The sequence below is a fragment of the Tiliqua scincoides genome, chromosome 4 (genome assembly GCF_035046505.1).
Source record: "Tiliqua scincoides isolate rTilSci1 chromosome 4, rTilSci1.hap2, whole genome shotgun sequence".
Classification (NCBI taxonomy): Eukaryota; Metazoa; Chordata; class Lepidosauria; order Squamata; family Scincidae; genus Tiliqua; species Tiliqua scincoides.
This window is the reverse complement of record NC_089824.1, coordinates 191,785,358-191,804,664: the sequence shown is the minus strand read 5'-3', so window position 1 is coordinate 191,804,664 and position 19,307 is coordinate 191,785,358. Positions and strand designations below refer to the sequence as shown.

The window sequence follows — 19,307 nt, the reverse complement described above, 5'->3', positions numbered from 1 at the left end:
GTGTTCATTGAGCCGCTCACCTTTGTTGTCTGTTTCTAAGAGCTTCTTATAATGTTGCTTTTGAGTTTACAGGAAAAGCAAGATTAGCTAACCATACAAAAGGCATTTAGCTCTTTTTGGGAACAGCACTGGCAACAAATTAGGGTCAAACTAGAGGCTACAATAGTCACACAAAAGATTGTGGGCTCCTGAGCGTGTGCACAACCATCTAGTTGTCTTGGTGTCGTATCTTTGCTGCACAATTTCTGCACAGTCTCTGAATCGGCAGATGACCTTATGTGTAAGTAACAGAACCATTTTGTGCTGTTGCTCCCCCCTTCTCCCCCTTTTAAAAATCCCTGCAATTGAGCTTGTGTACTGAGTTGGGACTAGTACACCCCAAAGTACAGATCTGATCAGTGTGCATCAACTGGGTGGCAAGAAGCTTCCTTCCCTAAGGCTGTTTTCTACTGTATTGATGTCTTTTGGATTTCTGTGGAGCTGGGAGGCAGCGTGATAGCTGCGTTGTGGATGCCTCTCGACATTGCTGCATGCGACAAAAGCTTCCATGTGGCAGAGCCTTCCCAGCATCATTTTACCATTCTTGTTTTGTCACTCAGAAACCTACCACAGCAGAGATGCATTGCTTTTATACCATCCATATTGGGAAAAATACTTTTTTTGCATCTTCCATTTCTGTATGTCTGTTAGACAGAGGTCTTTCAAAAGTAGCTTTTTTTGAAAGTTTTCTCGTTTCCTGTTGTTTCTCCTGCATTGTTAAAAGGAATATCTCTGTTGGGAATCTTACACCCAGTGGTGTTCTTAGGGGAGGTCCACAGGTGCATGTAACCCTGGGCATGCAGCCTCTCCAGCCCTCAGAAAGCCTCCAGACATGACCAATGGTGGTGGTGGGGGGAGTGTCCCCCAGTGTTTTTCAGGGAGGGGCGGCATTTTGCACAGGGGCCAGGATCACCACTGCTTAGGTTCTCCATTATTACTTAGCAAATCGGCTTCACCCTACTACTAGGTTCATTTATTTACCAGTCAGCAAAGGTGCCAGAGCTCTTCATATAACAGAATTTATATGGTTTCGTATACATATATACAGAGGGCATGTGTCTGTTGCTAAATAGAGAGAGACTAGAGCTTGTGGCAGCAAGAGCTCAGCCTCCCTTGATTGCAAAACCCCTCAGAAACTGAATGGAGCATGTGCACAATTATAGGGGACGCTGAGGCTATTTTCACTGGATTATTGGACAGGTGAGGCTCTGCCTCCACTGACTGCAAGTCCCCAGTAGGAGATTGTGTCTTTGTGTCAGAGAACATTCAAATACACAGCCCCCTATAGACACATACTATCATCCTCTGCTGTGGGTTCTGAAAGGCCTGACTCGTGATTATGCTACATATATAGATGCTTTGAGGCAGCATCTCCACGGCTCAGGGTAGCATTGGTTTTTGCCCAGCGCACCACTCACACCCTAAAATCTCCTCCACGTTTCTGTGGGAGAGTTCCAGTCATGCGTCAGTGCATGCGCTTGCATGCTGTGTTTATGGCTGTATATTCCTCAGTGTATTGAGAGCAAAGCATTAAGAAATAAGTGCTCCAGAAAGAAAATCCACTGGGAAGTTCCACCTCCATGGGGAGCGCTCTCTTCTAAAACCCAGAAAGATTGCTAGTGGAGGAAATTGCAAAATGTAAAACTCTTAAATCTGGCTAATGGACTTTTTGAGAGCGCCGAATGATATTTCATGCTAAGCTACCATCTTTGGATGATTCCACAGTTGTCTCCCACAGGTACCCATTACCTAACACTGGTAAGATGAGAGCAGGGTTATTTTCCTGCATCAGTTATGTAGATATATTTGTTCTGATGAAAGAATTTTTAACTACGTTCATGTACACTGCAAATCAAAGTAAAGGATCAGAAGTTGTTTAAGGTCAGGAGTTTTTCAAGTGTGATCAGCCTAGCAAAGTCTCAGACACCAGGACCACCAGAGTCACTAACACTATCTAGAGCAGGCCTCCGGGCCAGCTCAAGACCTGGACCCCTGAGATGGCATGCCAGATCGTCCCTCCTTACCTGATGATATGCCAGCCTCTACTTTTCCCACTCTCCAGTGTCACTCTCCTCCTCTCTACATTTCCTTTTCCTCTTTGTTCCCCTCTTCCTTTTCCAAACCAGGGAGTAGAAGGAGAAGGAGGAGCAGTGGTGGCAGGTAGGCAGACCGAGATGTGTGCCCCACCAATCTGCTGCTGGGCAGCCCAATCCTGAGCTGCCTGGTGCCCAGAGGAGCAGCAGTGCTGAAATGGCTGTGGCTGCATCCAGTGGCCACTGGTGGCTCCATGGGGGGAAGGGGACATTTCTCCCTGCAATGGGGCCACTTGACTCTGTGCTGGTTATTTAGTTAGTACCGAGTAAAGCAGCCCTGTGTCAAGTCAGGAAGCCTGACGCAGGGCTCTGGATCCACCCCCCTCCTGTCCTGCTCAATCCCCCACCCCGCTTTTCCCCGCCCTCCCCTCCCCCACCCCAGAACACCTTCCCTGTACCCCCATTCACTGCTCCGCTACCTGGCACTCGCCCATAGCTCTGGGCAATGTGTGACAGGATGCTGATGTGCCTTATAGCACATTGGCAACACTCAGCGCCAGTGGAGGGCCAGTGCTGGCCAGATAGGATCAGGCCCTTAGGCAAGCACTTCAGTTGTCATAAGAACATAAGAACATAAGAACAGCCCCACTGGATCAGGCCATAGACCCATCTAGTCCAGCTTCCTGTATCTCACAGCGGCCCACCAAATGCCCCAGGGAGCACACCAGATAACAAGAGACCTCATCCTGGTGCTCTCCCCTACATCTGGCATTCTGACTTAACCCATTCCTAAAATCAGGAGGTTGCGCATACACATCATGGCTTGTACCCCATAATGGATTTTTCCTCCAGAAACTCGTCCAATCCCCTTTTAAAGGTGTCTAGGCTAGACGCCAGCACCACATCCTGTGGCAAGGAGTTCCACAGACCGACCACGCGCTGAGTAAAGAAATATTTTCTTTTGTCTGTCCTAACCCGCCCAACACTCAATTTTAGTGAATGTCCCCTGGTTCTGGTATTATGTGAGAGTGTAAAGAGCATCTCCCTATCCACTCTGTCCATCCCCTGCATAATTTTGTATGTCTCAATCATGTCCCCCCTCAAGCGTCTCTTTTCTAGGCTGAAGAGGCCCAAACGCCGTAGCCTTTCCTCATAAGGAAGGTGCCCCAGCCCCGTAATCATCTTAGTCACTCTCTTTTGCACCTTTTCCATTTCTACTATGTCTTTTTTGAGATGCAGCGACCAGAACTGGACACAATACTCCAGGTGTGGCCTTACCATCGATTTGTACAACGGCATTATAATACTAACCGTTTTGTTCTCAATACCCTTCCTAATGATCCCAAGCATAGAATTGGCCTTCTTCACTGCCACCGCACATTGGGTCGACACTTTCATCGACCTGTCCACCACCACCCCAAGATCTCTCTCCTAATCTGTCACAGACAGCTCAGAACCCATCAGCCTATATCTAAAGTTTTGATTTTTTGCCCCAATGTGCATGACTTTACACTTACTGACATTGAAGCGCATCTGCCATTTTGCTGCCCATTCTGCCAGTCTGGAGAGATCCTTCTGGAGCTCCTCACAATCACTTCTGGTCTTTACCACTCGGAAAAGTTTGGTGTCGTCTGCAAACTTAGCCACTTCACTGCTCAACCCTGTCTCCAGGTCATTTATGAAGAGGTTGAAAAGCACCGGTCCCAGGACAGATCCTTGGGGCACACCGCTTTTCACCTCTCTCCATTGTGAAAATTGCCCATTGACACCCACTCTCTGCTTCCTGGCCTCCAACCAGTTCTCAATCCACGAGAGGACCTGTCCTCTAATTCCCTGACTGTGGAGTTTTTTCAGTAGCCTTTGGTGAGGGACCGTGTCAAACGCCTTCTGAAAGTCCAGATATATAATGTCCACGGGTTCTCCCACATCCACATGCCTGTTGACCTTTTCAAAGAATTCTATAAGGTTCGTGAGGCAAGACTTACCCTTACAGAAGCCATGCTGACTCTCCCTCAGCAAGGCCTGTTCGTCTATGTGTTTTGAGATCCTATCTTTGATGAGGCCGGTGCATCTTACCCGGTATGGATGTTAGGCTGACCGGCCTATAGTTTCCCGGGTCCCCCCTCTTTCCCTTTTTAAAAATAGGCGTGACATTTGCTATCCTCCAATCTTCTGGCACTGTGGCCGTTCTGAGGGACAAGTTGCATACCTTAGTCAAGAGATCTGCAACTTCATTCTTCAATTCCTTAATAACCCTTGGGTGTATGCCATCAGGGCCCGGTGACTTATTGATCTTTAATTTATCAATGAGGTCTGAAACATCTTCTCTTTTAACCTCTATCTGACTTAACTCCTCGGTTAGGAGGGGCCGTTCGGGCAGCGGTATCTGCCCGAGGTCATCTGCCGTGAAGACAGATGCAAAGAACTCATTTAATTTCTCTGCCATCTCTAAGTCTCCTTTTATCTCCCCTTTCCCTCCCTCACCATCCAGAGGGCCAACCGCTTCTCTGGCGGGTTTCCTGCTTCTAACATATTTGAAGAAGCTTTTATTATTCCCCTTAATGTTGCTGGCCATGCGTTCCTCATAGTCTCGCTTGGCCTCCCCTATCACCTTCTTACATTTCTTTTGCCACAGTTTATGTTCCTTTTTATTCTCTTCATTAGGGCAAGCCTTCCATTTACGGAAGGAAGCTTCCTTGCCCTTCACAGCCTCTCTAACTTGGCTGGTTAGCCATGTGGGCACCCTCCTGGATTTAGTGGAACCCTTCTTTCTTTGCGGTATACACCTCTGCTGGGCCTCTATTACTGTTGTTCTAAGCAGCCTCCATGCACTCTGGAGAGACTGGACTCTTTTTACCCTCCCTTTCAACCTCCTTCTAACCAGCCTCCTCATTTGAGGGAAGTCCGCCCGTCGGAAGTCAAGGGTTTTTGTTAGAGATTTGCCTGGTATTCTTCCCCCAACGTGCACGTCAAAACGGATCGCAGCATGATCACTGTTCCCCAATGGCTCAGTAACGTTTACATCTCTAACCAGGTCCTGCGTACCGCACAAAATTAAATCCAGAGTCACCTGTCCTCTGGTGGGCTCCGTGACTAGCTGATCTAAGCCACAGTCATTCAGCACGTCAAGAAATCCGGTTTCCTTATCGTGACCAGAACACAAATTGACCCAGTCAATATGAGGATAATTGAAGTCCCCCATGATTACAACCCTGTCCTTCCTTGTCACCTCCCTGATCTGTTTCCTCATTTCAAGGTCCCCATCAGATTTCTGGTCTGGAGGACGATAGCACGCCCCCAGTATTACATCGCTGCACAAGCCTGGTAATTTAACCCACAGAGATTCTACGGTGGAGTCAGACCCACCTTCAATCTCTACTTTGCTGGATTCTATCCCTTCCTTAACATAAAGGGCCACCCCACCTCCAACACGCCCCTGCCTGTCCCTCCTGTAGAGTTTATAGCCCGGGATTGCGGTATCCCACTGATTCTCCGCATTCCACCAGGTTTCCGTTATGCCCACTATGTCAATATTTTCCCTTGTCACCAGACATTCCAGTTCTCCCACCTTTGCTCGTAGACTTCGGGCATTCGCATAAAAGCATTTATACACGGAATGCCCCAGGATGGGCTGCTTATTCACTCCTTTGTCCCCGCATCCTCTCATTGTGCCAAACCGTCTATCACATCCCATCTCCCTACCTTTCCCAATTTCTTCTCCTACCCTGCCTTTGTCTTGTTGTTCTCTAACCTCCCCATCCTCATCCCATAGGGATGAGGAGTCCCGAACCGGATGCCCCTCGGCTCCTGTCGGCCTTCCCCCAGGGATCAGTTTAAAAGCTGCTCTGCCACCTTTTTAATGTTATGCGCCAGCAGTCTGGTTCCATTCTGGTTCAAATGGAGCCCGTCCCTCTTGTACAGGCCCCGCTTGTCCCAAAACGTTCCCCAGTGCCTAACGAATCTAAACCCCTCCTCCCTACACCACCGTCTCATCCACGCATTGAGACCCCTGATCTCCGCCTGCCTAGCTGGCCCTGCGCGTGGAACAGGTAGCACTTCAGAGAACGCTACCTTTGAGGTCCTGGCTTTCAGCTTCCTGCCTAAAAGCCTAAATTTGGCCTCCAGGACCTCCCAGCTACACTTGCCCACATCGTTGGTGCCGACATGCACCACAGCCGCTACCTCTCCCCCAGCACTGTCTACCAGCCTGTCTAGACGAGAAGTGATGTCCGCAACCTTCGCACCAGGCAGGCAAGTCACCATGCGGTCCTCACATCCGTCGCAAACCCCCCTCTCTATGTTTCTAATAATCGAATCCCCCACTACAAGAAGCCCCCGACCCCCCTCCCGCCGAGGAGTATCCCGAGTGCGCTCGGATACGGGCCCATCCCCTGGAGAAGGGATCCCCCCTAGGGGATTGTTTCCCTCCTCTCCAGGATGACGTCCTCCAGTCCCGAGACTTCCCACCCGGGCAGCCGAGGAGCTGCACGCCTGAGGTTGGGACGAAGCCTGATCGTCCCCAGAAGTCTCCCCACGGTCCTCCTCTGGCTGCCTGCGCTTCTCCAGGTCGGCCACCAAGGCTTCAAGGGAGCGGACGCGTTCCCTGAGACCCTGGAGCTCCTTGCACCGAGGACACACCCATGACTTATGCCCCAGAGGCATATAATCATACATGTGGCACTCGATGCAGAACACTGGATAGCCCCCACCCTGCTGCTGGCTGTCTGACTGCATAGCTTTTTTGTTGTTGTTGTTGTTGTTTTATTTAGGGGTCCTTTTAAAAATCGTACACTGGATAGCAGCCCTTTTCTCTAGGGAAGAGGAAGGGCAGCGTATGGGGCCCTGGCCTCCTCGCCCTGCTGCTGAACTCGCCCAGATGCTAAACTCTTGTGCCTTACCTGGCACTTAGTTCCCAGAGGCACTTGGTGTCCCAGAGGCCACACGCATCTGCAGAGAGCCTCACGCGATGGCCTGCCTAGCTTTATACTCCTGGCTGGCTCCTCCCCCCTCCTTCCTTCCTGATTGAAAGGGGGCTGGCCTTCCCAGGTGAGTTTACAAAAGCTCAGGAAGGCAAACGGCTGCTGATGGGCGTGACCTACTCTGCAGGCTCCTGAATGGACTGCTTGGATTAGCCTAATGGGGCTCTTAATGGGTTGGGAATTGGCCCTTCCCCTCCTAGTTCTGTTCTCTTAGGCTGGACTGTTTTTGTAACCTCAAGCTAGTTTTTATTTGGGTTTGTTTAATTATTTATTGCTCTCTAGATCCTGTGTCCCAATTTACTGACCTGTTCAGGTTAAGTTCTAACTTAGATTAGGTTTAACCTGGGTTAAGTATAGGTTTAACCCATGAGGTTTGTCCTCATGGATGGGCCAGCCATGGCAGGCATGCAAAACTTCATATGCTCCCAGCTGCCCCATTTTGTCTTTATTTTTTGCCTTATCAAAGTGTCTTGTTAAAACATTGTAAACCTGAATCGCTGCAGATTTAATCCTTAAGGGTTCAACTCCCCCTGCATAATCTCTACAACTTAAATTGTTGTGCAGTGTAGTGGCAGATGCCTCTTGTCACTAATGTACAAGCATGTAATCCATTAAAGCATTATGTAGGATGCAGCCTCTCATTTCACAGGGCACTGAGGTTCATTTTGACTTTTGGGTAGCAGACTGCAGAACAATTAAGTTTTGCAAGTAGACCTTGAATCTGAAGAGCAAGCATTCTCTTGATGTTTAAAGCAATGTTCAATGTCAGTAAGTGTAAAGTCATGCACATTGGGGCAAAAAATCAAAACTTTAGATATAGGCTGATGGGTTCTGAGCTGTCTGAGACAGATCAGGAGAGAGATCTTGGGGTGGTGGTGGACAGGTCGATGAAAGTGTCGACCCAATGTGCGGCGGCAGTGAAGAAGGCCAATTCTATGCTTGGGATCATTAGGAAGGGTATTGAGAACAAAACGGCTAATATTATAATGCCGTTGTACAAATCGATGGTAAGGCCACACCTGGAGTATTGTGTCCAGTTCTGGTTGCCGCATCTCAAAAAAGACATAGTGGAAATGGAAAAGGTGCAAAAGAGAGCGACTAAGATGATTACGGGGCTGGGGCACCTTCCTTATGAGGAAAGGCTATGGCGTTTGGGCCTCTTCAGCCTAGAAAAGAGACGCCTGAGTGGGGACATGATTGAGACATACAAAATTATGCAGGGGATGGACAGAGTGGATAGGGAGATGATCTTTACACTCTCACATAATACCAGAACCAGGGGACATCCACTAAAATTGAGTGTTGGGCGGGTTAGGACAGACAAAAGAAACTATTTCTTTACTCAGTGTGGTCGGTCTGTGGAACTCCTTGCCACAGGATGTAGTGCTGGCATCTAGCCTAGATGCCTTTAAAAGGGGATTAGACAAGTTTCTGGAGGAAAAATCCATTATGGGTTACAAGCCATGATGTGTATGCGCAACCTCCTGATTTTAGGAATGGGTTAAGTCAGAATGCCAGATGCAAGGGAGGGCACCAGGATGCAGGTCTCTTGTTATCTGGTGTGCTCCCTGGGGCATTTGGTGGGCCGCTGTGAGATACAGGAAGCTGGACTAGATGGGCCTATGGCCTGATCCATTGGGGCTGTTCTTATGTTCTTAATAGGAAACAGGCTGTTGTAGATTAAACCAGGACAGCAAGTGTAATAGAGCTTTTGGCTATGTTGCATGGGCAGTGATTTGTGGTCATGGAATAAGAATTGGGATGTTGCAAGCATGTTCCTCTTTTTCTTCTAAGTTTGTGTTGGAGGGTATGCAGCTTGGAATCTCCTGAAGTCAAATGATCACAATGGCAGATTTTTGCCACTGAATGCTAGTTGCTGGGAGTCAACCATGGGAGAAGGATGTTCCCTTCATACCCTGTTTGTGAGCTTTTCAGAGGGATCCAGTGCTGAAGATGCATGCCAAGATGACCTTGTTTTGCAAGTTTTTTCCCCCCTAAAGGCTATTTTATTGATTCACAGCTTCTTAACCTGTGCTGCAACAGGCAGTCCACAGGCCTGTGCTGTATCCAGTGCAGGTTTGGAGGTGGATGGAGTGCAACTCAGAGTAAAGAGACTTATGTCCCCTTTCCCTGAGTAATACACTAGCCACCGCAATGGGGCTATTTGAATCTGCACCAGCGAAATCACTGGCACAGATCTGAGCAGTCCAGTGCAATACTGGGCAGCTCCAGAGGAGGGTTCGGATCCAGCATAAGTGCCAGAGGCCAGTTCTACTCCCTCAGGCCCGGTCCACCCACTGGCTCTCCCTTGTCTACCCTCCTCCTGCCCCCAAACACCCAAGTTCCACCCTTCCCCCACCCTCCCCAACCTCCCACGCCGGCTTTTCTTGGCCAGGACAACCTTACCTTTCCATGACACTGCATAGGACAAATTTATTTGTGCCTTATGGCGTGTTTGCAACAGTTCCAGGCTGGCGAAAAGGACCTGCACCGGCCTAAAGAGCACTCTGAATTGCACTCATAGTCTGTCCTACTACATGGCATTCTTTCTTCCTCCACCCCACATACACACCCATTTCTGTGAAGTTAGTGAGACTGAACCCTGCGGTCCAAGTTGTCCCCAGGAGCATCCCAGCTGAACAGGGATACAAACCCAAGTATTCAAGTTCAACATTCTGGGAACAGTGCCACCCATGCTATGGCATTTCACCCCTGGAACACATGGTCTGTAGCCTGACTCTTGATCCAAGTATGAAGGTCATTTTTATCTGGTCACGACTGCACAGGATAACAGGTCTGACCCAGCAGCAAAATAGAACTCTTGAGTGCATTCCAGTGGTAAAGCAACTTGGAGCTTGGTCCATTATAATAACAGAGCCACTGTTTCAGCTTTTCCAGATGAACACAGTACGTCTTTTCAAAGCATCTGAACTCAGCCAATAATGTTTGGATTATCAGCCCCTTCCAGCAAGTGGAGAGAGGAGGCAGTTCAGTCCATCTGCTTTGAAGGTGTGCAGGGGGAAGGGGGATAGCCAAGAGCAAATTATTTTTCCATTCCTGCTTCTAACAATTCATATTCTTCAGACAGTCACAAAAGAGATCATTATAGATTACAGTGTATCGTGCTTGAAAACAGAGCTGGATTCATCCGTGACCTCATTTTCGCAGATAATTAGCTTTCTGTATTGAACACCTTAACTGCACAGTACTGGAGAAGGCTTTTGAACATACCCTTGACAATTGGTGCACATTCAAATATTAGCATGACCTCCCCAAGGGGACTGAGAATTACTAACGAGAAGGTGCTTGCTGAGCTCAGTCGAATTACAGGGGGTACGGAAGAAGGATGAATTTTAATCTAGTGACTCAGAAGTGGCCGATCGTGATCCAGCCAGAAGTTTTTTTGTTGTTTTTTTTTAATTCCCTGGCTCCCAGGGAATTGATTCTGCTCCCAGCATTAAATAGCAGCACAGCTAGCACTGAGATATCAAACAAAATGAATTTCTGGTAAATTAGAGTTACAACTAATTTTGGAAGACTTTGCAGATTCCACTGCCCACTTTTAATTCATCAGTTCATCTAATCTCTGCAAGCCAGGCAGTAATTGGGATCAGGACTGGCCCATACATGAGGCCAGCTAAAGTGGTCACATCATGCAGCAGATTAGTGGGGTCACCCATTACTGCTTCTCCTTCTTTTGCACCCCCTGGATAGGAAGAGGAGGATAGAAAAGCAGAAGAAATGAGGAGGGGAGTCCTAGAACGTTGCAGAGCGAGGGAAACAGAGGCCGGCAGATCATCAGATCAGAAGGGAGCATTTGGCATTTGCCTCTGAGGTCAAGAGCTGGCCTGGAGGCCTGCTCTAGATAGTTTTAGTGAATCTGGTGGTCCTGGGCTGATCACTTTGCTAGGCTGGACAAACTCCTGACCATAAACAACTTCTGATCCTTAACATCCTTGACTTGCAGTGTACTTGAACATAGATAAAAATTCCTTCATCAGAACAAATACTTCTACATAACTTCCTTCCATTTCCCATCCTCTCGCCATCCAATGGAAACACTAAGCTTAGAAAGTGTGGGAAAGCAATAAGTAGAGAAGTAGCAAAATACACATACTCAGACTGAAACTATTTTTTTCTCCTAACGTACTGAGATGCTGGGAATTTCTAGAGCCTCTATTATAATCTCCAGAATTGCTTTCAGAAGCCACCTGGAGATTGAGGCTGGCTCCTGGAGGCCCCTGGCTCATCTTGGAGGGCTGGCAACCTTAACTTAAGCAGAGCAGAAGAGTTGGAAGCATGTCAACCAGAGCCCAGTGAAACATGATATTTCCCTTTTTTTAGTTAGTGGCATTGGCATCCTTCAGTCTCGGAAGACTATGGTATCGTGCTCTGAAAAGTGGTTCTGGAACAGCGTCTAGTGTGGCTGAAAAGGCCAATTCGGGAGTGACAATCCCTTCCACACTGGAAGCAAGTGCAGTCTGTCCCTGGTGTGTCTCCCTGACTACGGGCCTTCCTTCTTTGCCTCTTTGCCTCAGTCTGTTGGCCAAGTGTCTCTTCAAACTGGGAAAGGCCATGCTGCACAGCCTGCCTCCAAGCGGGCCGCTCAGAGGTCCATTCCTCCATTCCTAAGGCCTTCAGATCCCTCTTGCAAATATCCTTGTATCGCAGCTGTGGTCTACCTGTAGGGCGCTTTCCCTGCATGAGTTCTCCATAGAGGAGATCCTTTGGGATCTGGCCATCGCCCATTCTCATGACATGACCAAGCCAACGCAGGCGTCTCTGTTTCAGCAGTGCGTACATGCTAGGGATTCCAGCTCATTCCAGGACTGTGTTGTTTGGAACTTTGTCCTACCAGGTGATACCGAGGATATGTCGGAGGCAGCGCATGTGGAAAGCGTTCAGTTTCCTCTCCTGTTGTGAGTGAAGAGTCCATGACTTGCTGCAGTACAGAAGTGTACTCAGGACGCAAGCTCTGTAGACCTGGATCTTGGTATGTTCTGTCAGCTTCTTGTTGGACCAGACTCTCTTTGTGAGTCTGGAAAGAGTGGTAGCTGCTTTACTGATGCGTTTGTTTAGCTTGGTATCAAGAGAAAGAGTGTCGGAGATTGTTGAGTCAAGGTACACAAAGTCATGGACAACCTCCAGTTCATACGCAGAGATTGTAATGCAGGGAGGTGAGTCCACATCCTGAACCATGACCTGTGTTTTCTTCAGGCTGATCGTCAGTCCAAAATCTTGGCAGGCCTTACTAAAATGATCCATGAGCTGCTGGAGATCTTTGGCAGAGTGGGTAGTGATAGCTGCATCGTCAGCAAAGAGGAAGTCACACAGACATTTCAGCTGGACTTTGGACTTTGCTCTCAGTCTAGAAAGGTTGAAGAGCTTTCCGTCTGATCTGGTCCAGAGTACTTCCTTCAAATACAGTTTAGTGCGAAGTGGGAGAAGCTCCCTTGTTGGATTCCTGCCAGAGTGCTTCCCTGGAGGTGTCTTTTTGTGGTCATTTGAGTGTACAGTAGCCACCTGAAAAGCCTGCATGTGGAGGATTCAAGACTGTGAGAAGCTGCCTGCACCTCCTGGTTTTTAGCATATTAGCATGGGCTGGGAAAATCATAAAATTGCTAAAATTTTTCAAGCTACTATCAGACACCCTTGGGTGTCTTGGATACTTGGGTGGTCACCCGAAGAGGGGTGATTAATCGATTCCTGTACTGCCTCTACTTACCCCTTCTTCCATCTGTATGTGTCTGTATGTCTAGATCAGTGATTTTCAACCTTTTTCTACTCATGGCGCACTAAGGTACTAAAATTGTCAAGGCACACCATCAGTATTTTTGAAAATTGACAAGGCACACCATGCTGTTGGTGGGAGGTTCACATTCCCCCAATGACCCTACTAATAAATGATCCTCCCCGAAACTAATGGGACAAACCTGCAGACCATTGCAGACAAACCTGCAAATGTTCAACCATGGCACAGTGGTTGAAAATGGCTGGTCTACTCTAGAAAGTAAACTTGTGTGTTTTTGTTTCTACAGCACCCTCTTTTACAGGTACTTAAGAAACCTCAGCAATGATGATGATGATGATTGATCCACATGGGAACAAAGAATGGAAAAAAAAATCATTGTGAGATTTTTTAAGGGAATTGGCAAAGTTTCCCTGATTTAAAAAACAAAACTTTCTTGAACAAAAAAAATCTCTCTGTAGATATCCAGATGGGCCTAATCCTATCCAATTTTCCAGTGCTAGTGCAGCTGTGCCAATGGGGTGTGCACTGCATCCTGTGGTGGGGAGGCATTAACAGAGGCCTCCTCAAGGTATGGGAACATTTGTTCGTTTACCTTGAAGCTTCATTGCAGCTGCACCAGTGCTGGAAAGTTGGATAGGATTGGGCCCTAACAATTTTATTGTGGTACAAATAAACTTTTGGAACTAGAGCTCATTTTGTTTGATACTTGGAGTATAATACTCAGGTTCCATGGCTGCACAGAAAATAATAATAATAATAATAATAATAATAATAATAATAATAATAATAATAATAATAATAATAATTAATAACAGGTATTTATATACCGCCTTTCTTGGTCTTTATTCAAGACTTTATTCAAGGCAGTTTACATAGGCAGGCTTCTTTAAATCCCTTATTAAATAGGGATTTTTACAATTGAAAGAAGGTTCTTTCTTTCAAGAACCACAACAGTCCAGGTGTTTCACTCTGATCTGGTTTCACATTCTGGCCTCCTTCCTCCCACGCTCAGAGCAGATGGAATAGCTCGGCTTCAGCTTGTCAGCTGCTTCAAGGTCGCACGGTGCCAGTGGCCTCGAACTGGCGACCTTGTGGATGTTATCTTCAGGCAGATGGAGGCTCTACCCTCTAGACCAGACCTCCTGAAAAAAGAAGAAGATGCGAACAGTGGGACCAGGAGGCCACAAAGATGCCTGTTATAGGATCTAATACATCAGCCATACCATCAGGGACTTGCAGCCCAATCCTATCCACACTTTCCTTGGAGTAAGCCTCATTAACACTAATGGGTAGAGTCTGAATAGACACGCATAGGATTGGGCTGTCAGTCACCTGCTTACCTTCCTCTGTTGTATATTGCCATTACCTACCAATACTTTCCTTCTGCACTGGACAAAAAGGTCTATTTTTTTGGGGGGGGGGAACTATGTTGATTTTGAGGTTCACTGAAAAGTGACCTGGGAAAATGAAATACCATCTTGTTAATTTCTGATTTATTTTTGATATCAGATTTGTGTCCAGTGCTGTCCTTTGGGTAGGTCAACTGGGGTGGGAACCCTGGGCCCCACGCTTTCATGACCATAATAGTTCATAATAGGCAGGCCCTGCATTGGTTGAGCTGTCATGGGCCCATACCCTATCTTCACTCTTCTAGGTGGGGCCCTGTTTGTGTCCATTTATTATCTTGAAAACTGGCCTGTTTGTCCTATGCAGAGAGCAGAATGTCTGTCTATCTGTTGATCTGTCTTTCTGTGAAAATAACACATTATGCACCAAATGATGATCAGGCTAGTTCACAAAAAGTGCCTCAGGGCTCTTTTGTTCTTTTTATCAAGCAGTTTGTATTGAAGGAGAAATCCTACGTCTTTAGTGTTCTCAGTCTTGGGGATTTTTTTTTTCTCCTCTGACAACAGAGTGCAGGAAGCACTCACTCTGGTATGTTTTCAGCCCAGTATGAAACTGCTGAAAATTTAAAGACAGGAGAGTCACACTAATGTAGCAAAGATGCAATTCCTTGGGCAGCTTTGTCTTGCACTCTCCCCTGTAAACTTGTAAAGGGATGAAAGGATGTTCTCTGAATGCTTTGCATGTTGCTAAATCATAAAGTCTCCTTGGGGACCTTGTGGATTAAAAGGTGGGGACAGCTCTCTGAATTTGCAAAAGAAAACTCTTTCCGGACAATCCTATCCCTCTCTTGATGGGCCATATTGGTGCTCTTTAGGATGAACTGCCTTGCAACAGAATGCCCATTTCAAGTGAGGTAATAGCCCATTTCAGCTGTTATTCCTGCATTTAGGCTGAATGTAGGAACAGAAATGAACTGGGTAGCCATGCCTCCATACTGATGTGCTTCAAAACCTCCCTATTACTGATTCTTCCTGGGTTCAGCACTTGCCTCTGACCATTCAGGCTGAACCCAGGGAGAGAAGGTGCATGGCTACGGGAATGTGCCAGGCTGGGGCACAGTTAACCCATCCCCCTTCTCAGCATTCAGCCCAGATATAACACTGTTCCTGACAATGTGCAAATATTGCTTTAAGGACACAAGTCGTTCTGTCTTGCAGGGCTATAATCCAGTAATTATCTGTGGATACAGTAACTTTGATGCGTTCATAAAGCTTCTGAGTCCACAAATGCTTCCCCGTGAATGTTTATGGAAGAAGCAGATAGATCTTTCCCCTGTAGATCTGCTGCTTCCACTAAGATGAATTCCTCCAAATGGTGCTCTGACCCTGGCAGGGCTGGCCCAGCCATGAGGCAGATGAGATGAGGAGGAGGGCAGATTGGATCTGCGAAGGGTGTGGTTCTGGCAGCAGCGGTGGCAGTGAACTCTAACCCCCTCCCCAGCTCCCAGTCCGCTGGTCCCTGTTCACATGGACCTTCACCAGCGATTTCACTGGTATGGGTCTGAGTAGACTCTTCCACACCATGGAGGCTTACCCCCAGGTAAGGAAACAAATGTTCCTTTACCCAGAGGAGACCTCTGGGACTGCCCCCCCCCCCACGGATGTAGTGCAAGCCATTTTTGGCATATCTGCATTGGCAGGGGAGGAGAGCATAGGATTGGGCTGTGTCTCGCTGCCAGATCAGTAAGTTAAAAAAGGTCAAATCACTTTGAATTGGGCCTGGAAGCAAATTGGAATAAGTACAATTGGTGCAAAATTGGAAGGCTAGTATAGCCTTGTGCTCTAGTGACAAACCAGGAATGAAGAAACCTGCACTCTTGGCATGCTCATAGTTAACATTCCCAGTGATCACAATGGACCTTGTTAATATGTGGCACATTTGTTTAGCTGGTTTGGTATACAGCAGCTACAGTTATATCCTAAGAACATAAGAACAGCCCCACTGGATCAGGCCATAGGCCCATCTAGTCCAGCTTCCTATATCTCACAGTGGCCCACCAAATGCCCCAGGGAGCATCCAAGACAACAAGAGACCAGCATCCTGGTGCCCTCCCTTGCATCTGGCATTCTGAGGTACCCCACTTATGCTTCAGGAGGTTGCACATACCCATCATGGCTTGTAACCTATGATGGACTTTTCCTCCAGATATTTGTGCAATTCCCTTTTAAAAGCATCCACGTCAGATGCCATTACCACACCCTGTGGCAAGGAGTTCCACAGACTAACTACATGCTGAGTAAAGAAATATTTTCTTTTGTCTGTCCTAACTCTTCCTACACTCAACTTCAGTGGATGTCCCCAGTTCTGATGGTCTGGTGTCATCCTATTTTTATGCTTTGCTTCACACAAGATATACTGAATATTCTTCACATACACATATATAAAATGGGGGTTTAATCATCACAGTTCTCTAAAAACAATTTATCTGTGTTTTGTCTTTTCAGATTTTCCGTCGAGCGGACAAAAACGGTGAGTGACCTGAATGACTTCTTTGTCCCTCCTTCTTATCCATGTAGTGTCCTTTAAATACATTGTGTTGTATTAATTACATTTATCTTGTATTTCACCATAACATGGTCTCAAGGCAGTTTATGTTAATAAAACCCACTGAAGTAGCATCCTCTTCCTCCCCCTCATCACATGGGACAGGATCCCATGTCTTGAGGGTCAGGATATGACATTTTGATAGGCACACAGAAGGTAGAGAAGGGAATACATTCCAGTGATTTAGTGATGAGAAAATTTGAAGAGAGATTGTCTTCACCTTGGTCCCCGGGCAAGTTGCAACTCCCAGCAGTTCTTTTCTGTGAGCCAGCTGTCTCTCTGTGAAGTCAGATGGATGCTTGGCACTGCCTTGCACCTTGGGGAGAGTGCCCAGCCAGCCTGTTGTGCTGGACGGGCACCTGAGTGATTGGATCTTTCCCGTTTAAGGATGCTCTGACTCAGATGCTCTGACTCAGGTGCTCTGACTCAGGATGCAACTATCTCGCCTCCCTCCCAAGGGTGTTGATTCCGAGGGATGCCGTTCTGGCGGTGGGCAATAAGCCCCTCTTCTCTGGGTTTCCTTTAGGAACTGTCCTGCCTGTCTCTGGTTATGCATCTGGGTGAAAGCATATCTTACTTTTCCAGGAGTTCCCCCTCCCTCCTTTTTCCAAGTTTACTCTGCTCTTCAGTTCATGTCCTTTTTCTCCTCTTATACCTTCCCCTTTCTTTTCCCTTTTCCACATCCCTTCTTCCCTTTCCCCTGCTTTCCTTTGCCCTTGCTGTCTTCCTTGTCTCAGCTTTCCTGTCTTTTTTTCCCTTGCCCTTCTGCTTTCTTCCTCATCCACCCCTTTTGAAGGACTGATACCAGCCTCCAGTCATCGTCAACTCCTGCTGATAAGTAGCTGTGGGGTTGTCAACCACAGCTGATTCAGCAGCTCCTAGTGATGACATCATGTTGTGCTGTGTCAGGCCTCAGCAACTCACAGAGCCAGTGAAGATCTTTTAACACTGGAGTGATGTTTGAAGTGTCAACCCCACTCAGGGTGACCAGATCCAAAGGAAAACAGAGTGCCTGTACCTTTAACCATTGTACAGAAGAGGGAATATTGGCAGGTGTATCCTTCCATGTGAGATACACTTGCCAAAATTCCCTCTTTGATACAATGGTTAAAGGTATATGTACTCCATTGGATCTGGTCACCCTGGCCCCACTTGATAGACCATCCACCACATTCTGCAACAGTATCTACAAAATTAGAGAAATTATCACATCTGAAAACTTATAATGGGTAACAGTCAGTTGAATAGAACATGGATGAATTAGCCTGTGCTTTAATTATTTTTTGTAGAGGTGGAAAAGATGGCCATACCCTTTAATTTTCATAAAACCCATCCCTTATCTACTATTTTTAGAAGACTGTAAAGCAGGGGCATGATTGGAGGAGGAGAATTTGGGAATACAGTTGGTCAGACTCAAGAGGTGGGGTTTGTGTGGAGTCCAGGAAGGATCCTTAATCTCTTTCCCCCTAATTCAGGTACATAAATTATTCTGTTAAAAACAGAACAACAAATAAAATTGGTCTTCCAAGGTTTTCTCTACAGCCATGTGCACTAGAAACTCTAATAAATGAAAGCCAAGATCCTAAGGCTTCCAAAATTCCCCAGACTCCACGCATTATGGGTTTCTTGGGTACACCTAGGCTTATCTATAGCCTCACTGACCCAGTTTGTAGCCTGTGAGTCATTTTTAATTCCTAGGTGTTAACCATATGCCTATGTCCATCACTTTGACACCTGCTATCTCATTTCCTGTATTCATAGCAATCCTCGCCCTTCTCATGCAAGCCCACATGTCAATCATTTCTTCTGCTTGTTACAATTCCACTTAATGCGGATTCTTCATTGACATTCTGGCATCTCCTCGAACCTTAATATCCCTTGGGGCTACTGGGTCAGCACTCCCAGGAAACTGATTTACATTTTCTGATGACATTTTTAGCTTTATGTACACTTCGCTTCGGGTTAAGTCTGTTTGACAATTCACTTTTGTTCCACTTTCAGTGCACTTTGCAATCTTTTTCTTAGTATCTCACAACACTGGAGATTTTCGTCACCCACTTACAGATGGTATACTGGGGGAAATAACTCTTCCCCCTTGCGCAGAGTAGCTTTTATTTTTAGTCCATTTGTGGTCCAAATCCAAGTCCTGGACACCAAGAGCAGAAGAAAAAAACCAAGAGAATTTTTAAGGCTCAGGGACTGGCGGGCAATCCCAGTGACACCTCTGTGCCATGCAGTCACAGAGCTGATCTTACCAAACTCTAGCAAAGTTTATCAGTTTGACCCAAGCATAAGCAAGAGCCTTAGGGCGCAATCCTAACCAGCTTTCTAGCACTGGCATAGCTGTGCTAGTGGGGCATGTGCTGCATCTTGCAGTTGGGGGGCAGTCACGGAGGCCTCCTCAAGGTATGGCAATGTTTGTTCCCTTATCTTGAAGTTGCATTACAATTATGTTGGTGCTGGAAAGTGGGTTAGGATTGCGCCCTTAATTGCAGGTCCAACTAGTTAGTCCCCTTAACCAACATTTCCTTTATCTCCTTTTTAAAATAAGAG

General features: G+C 46.9%; 1 protein-coding gene across 1 annotated transcript in view; it reads left to right on the top strand.

Moving 5' to 3' along the window:
* The window catches only part of NECAB3 (N-terminal EF-hand calcium binding protein 3), a 112,549-nt gene that overhangs the window by 24,895 nt on the left and 68,347 nt on the right, over positions 1-19,307 (top strand). Inside the window, exon 2 of the mRNA XM_066625134.1 lies at positions 16,655-16,679. Coding sequence (XP_066481231.1) covers positions 16,655-16,679 — 25 coding nt within the window. The remainder of the gene's footprint in view (positions 1-16,654; positions 16,680-19,307) is intronic.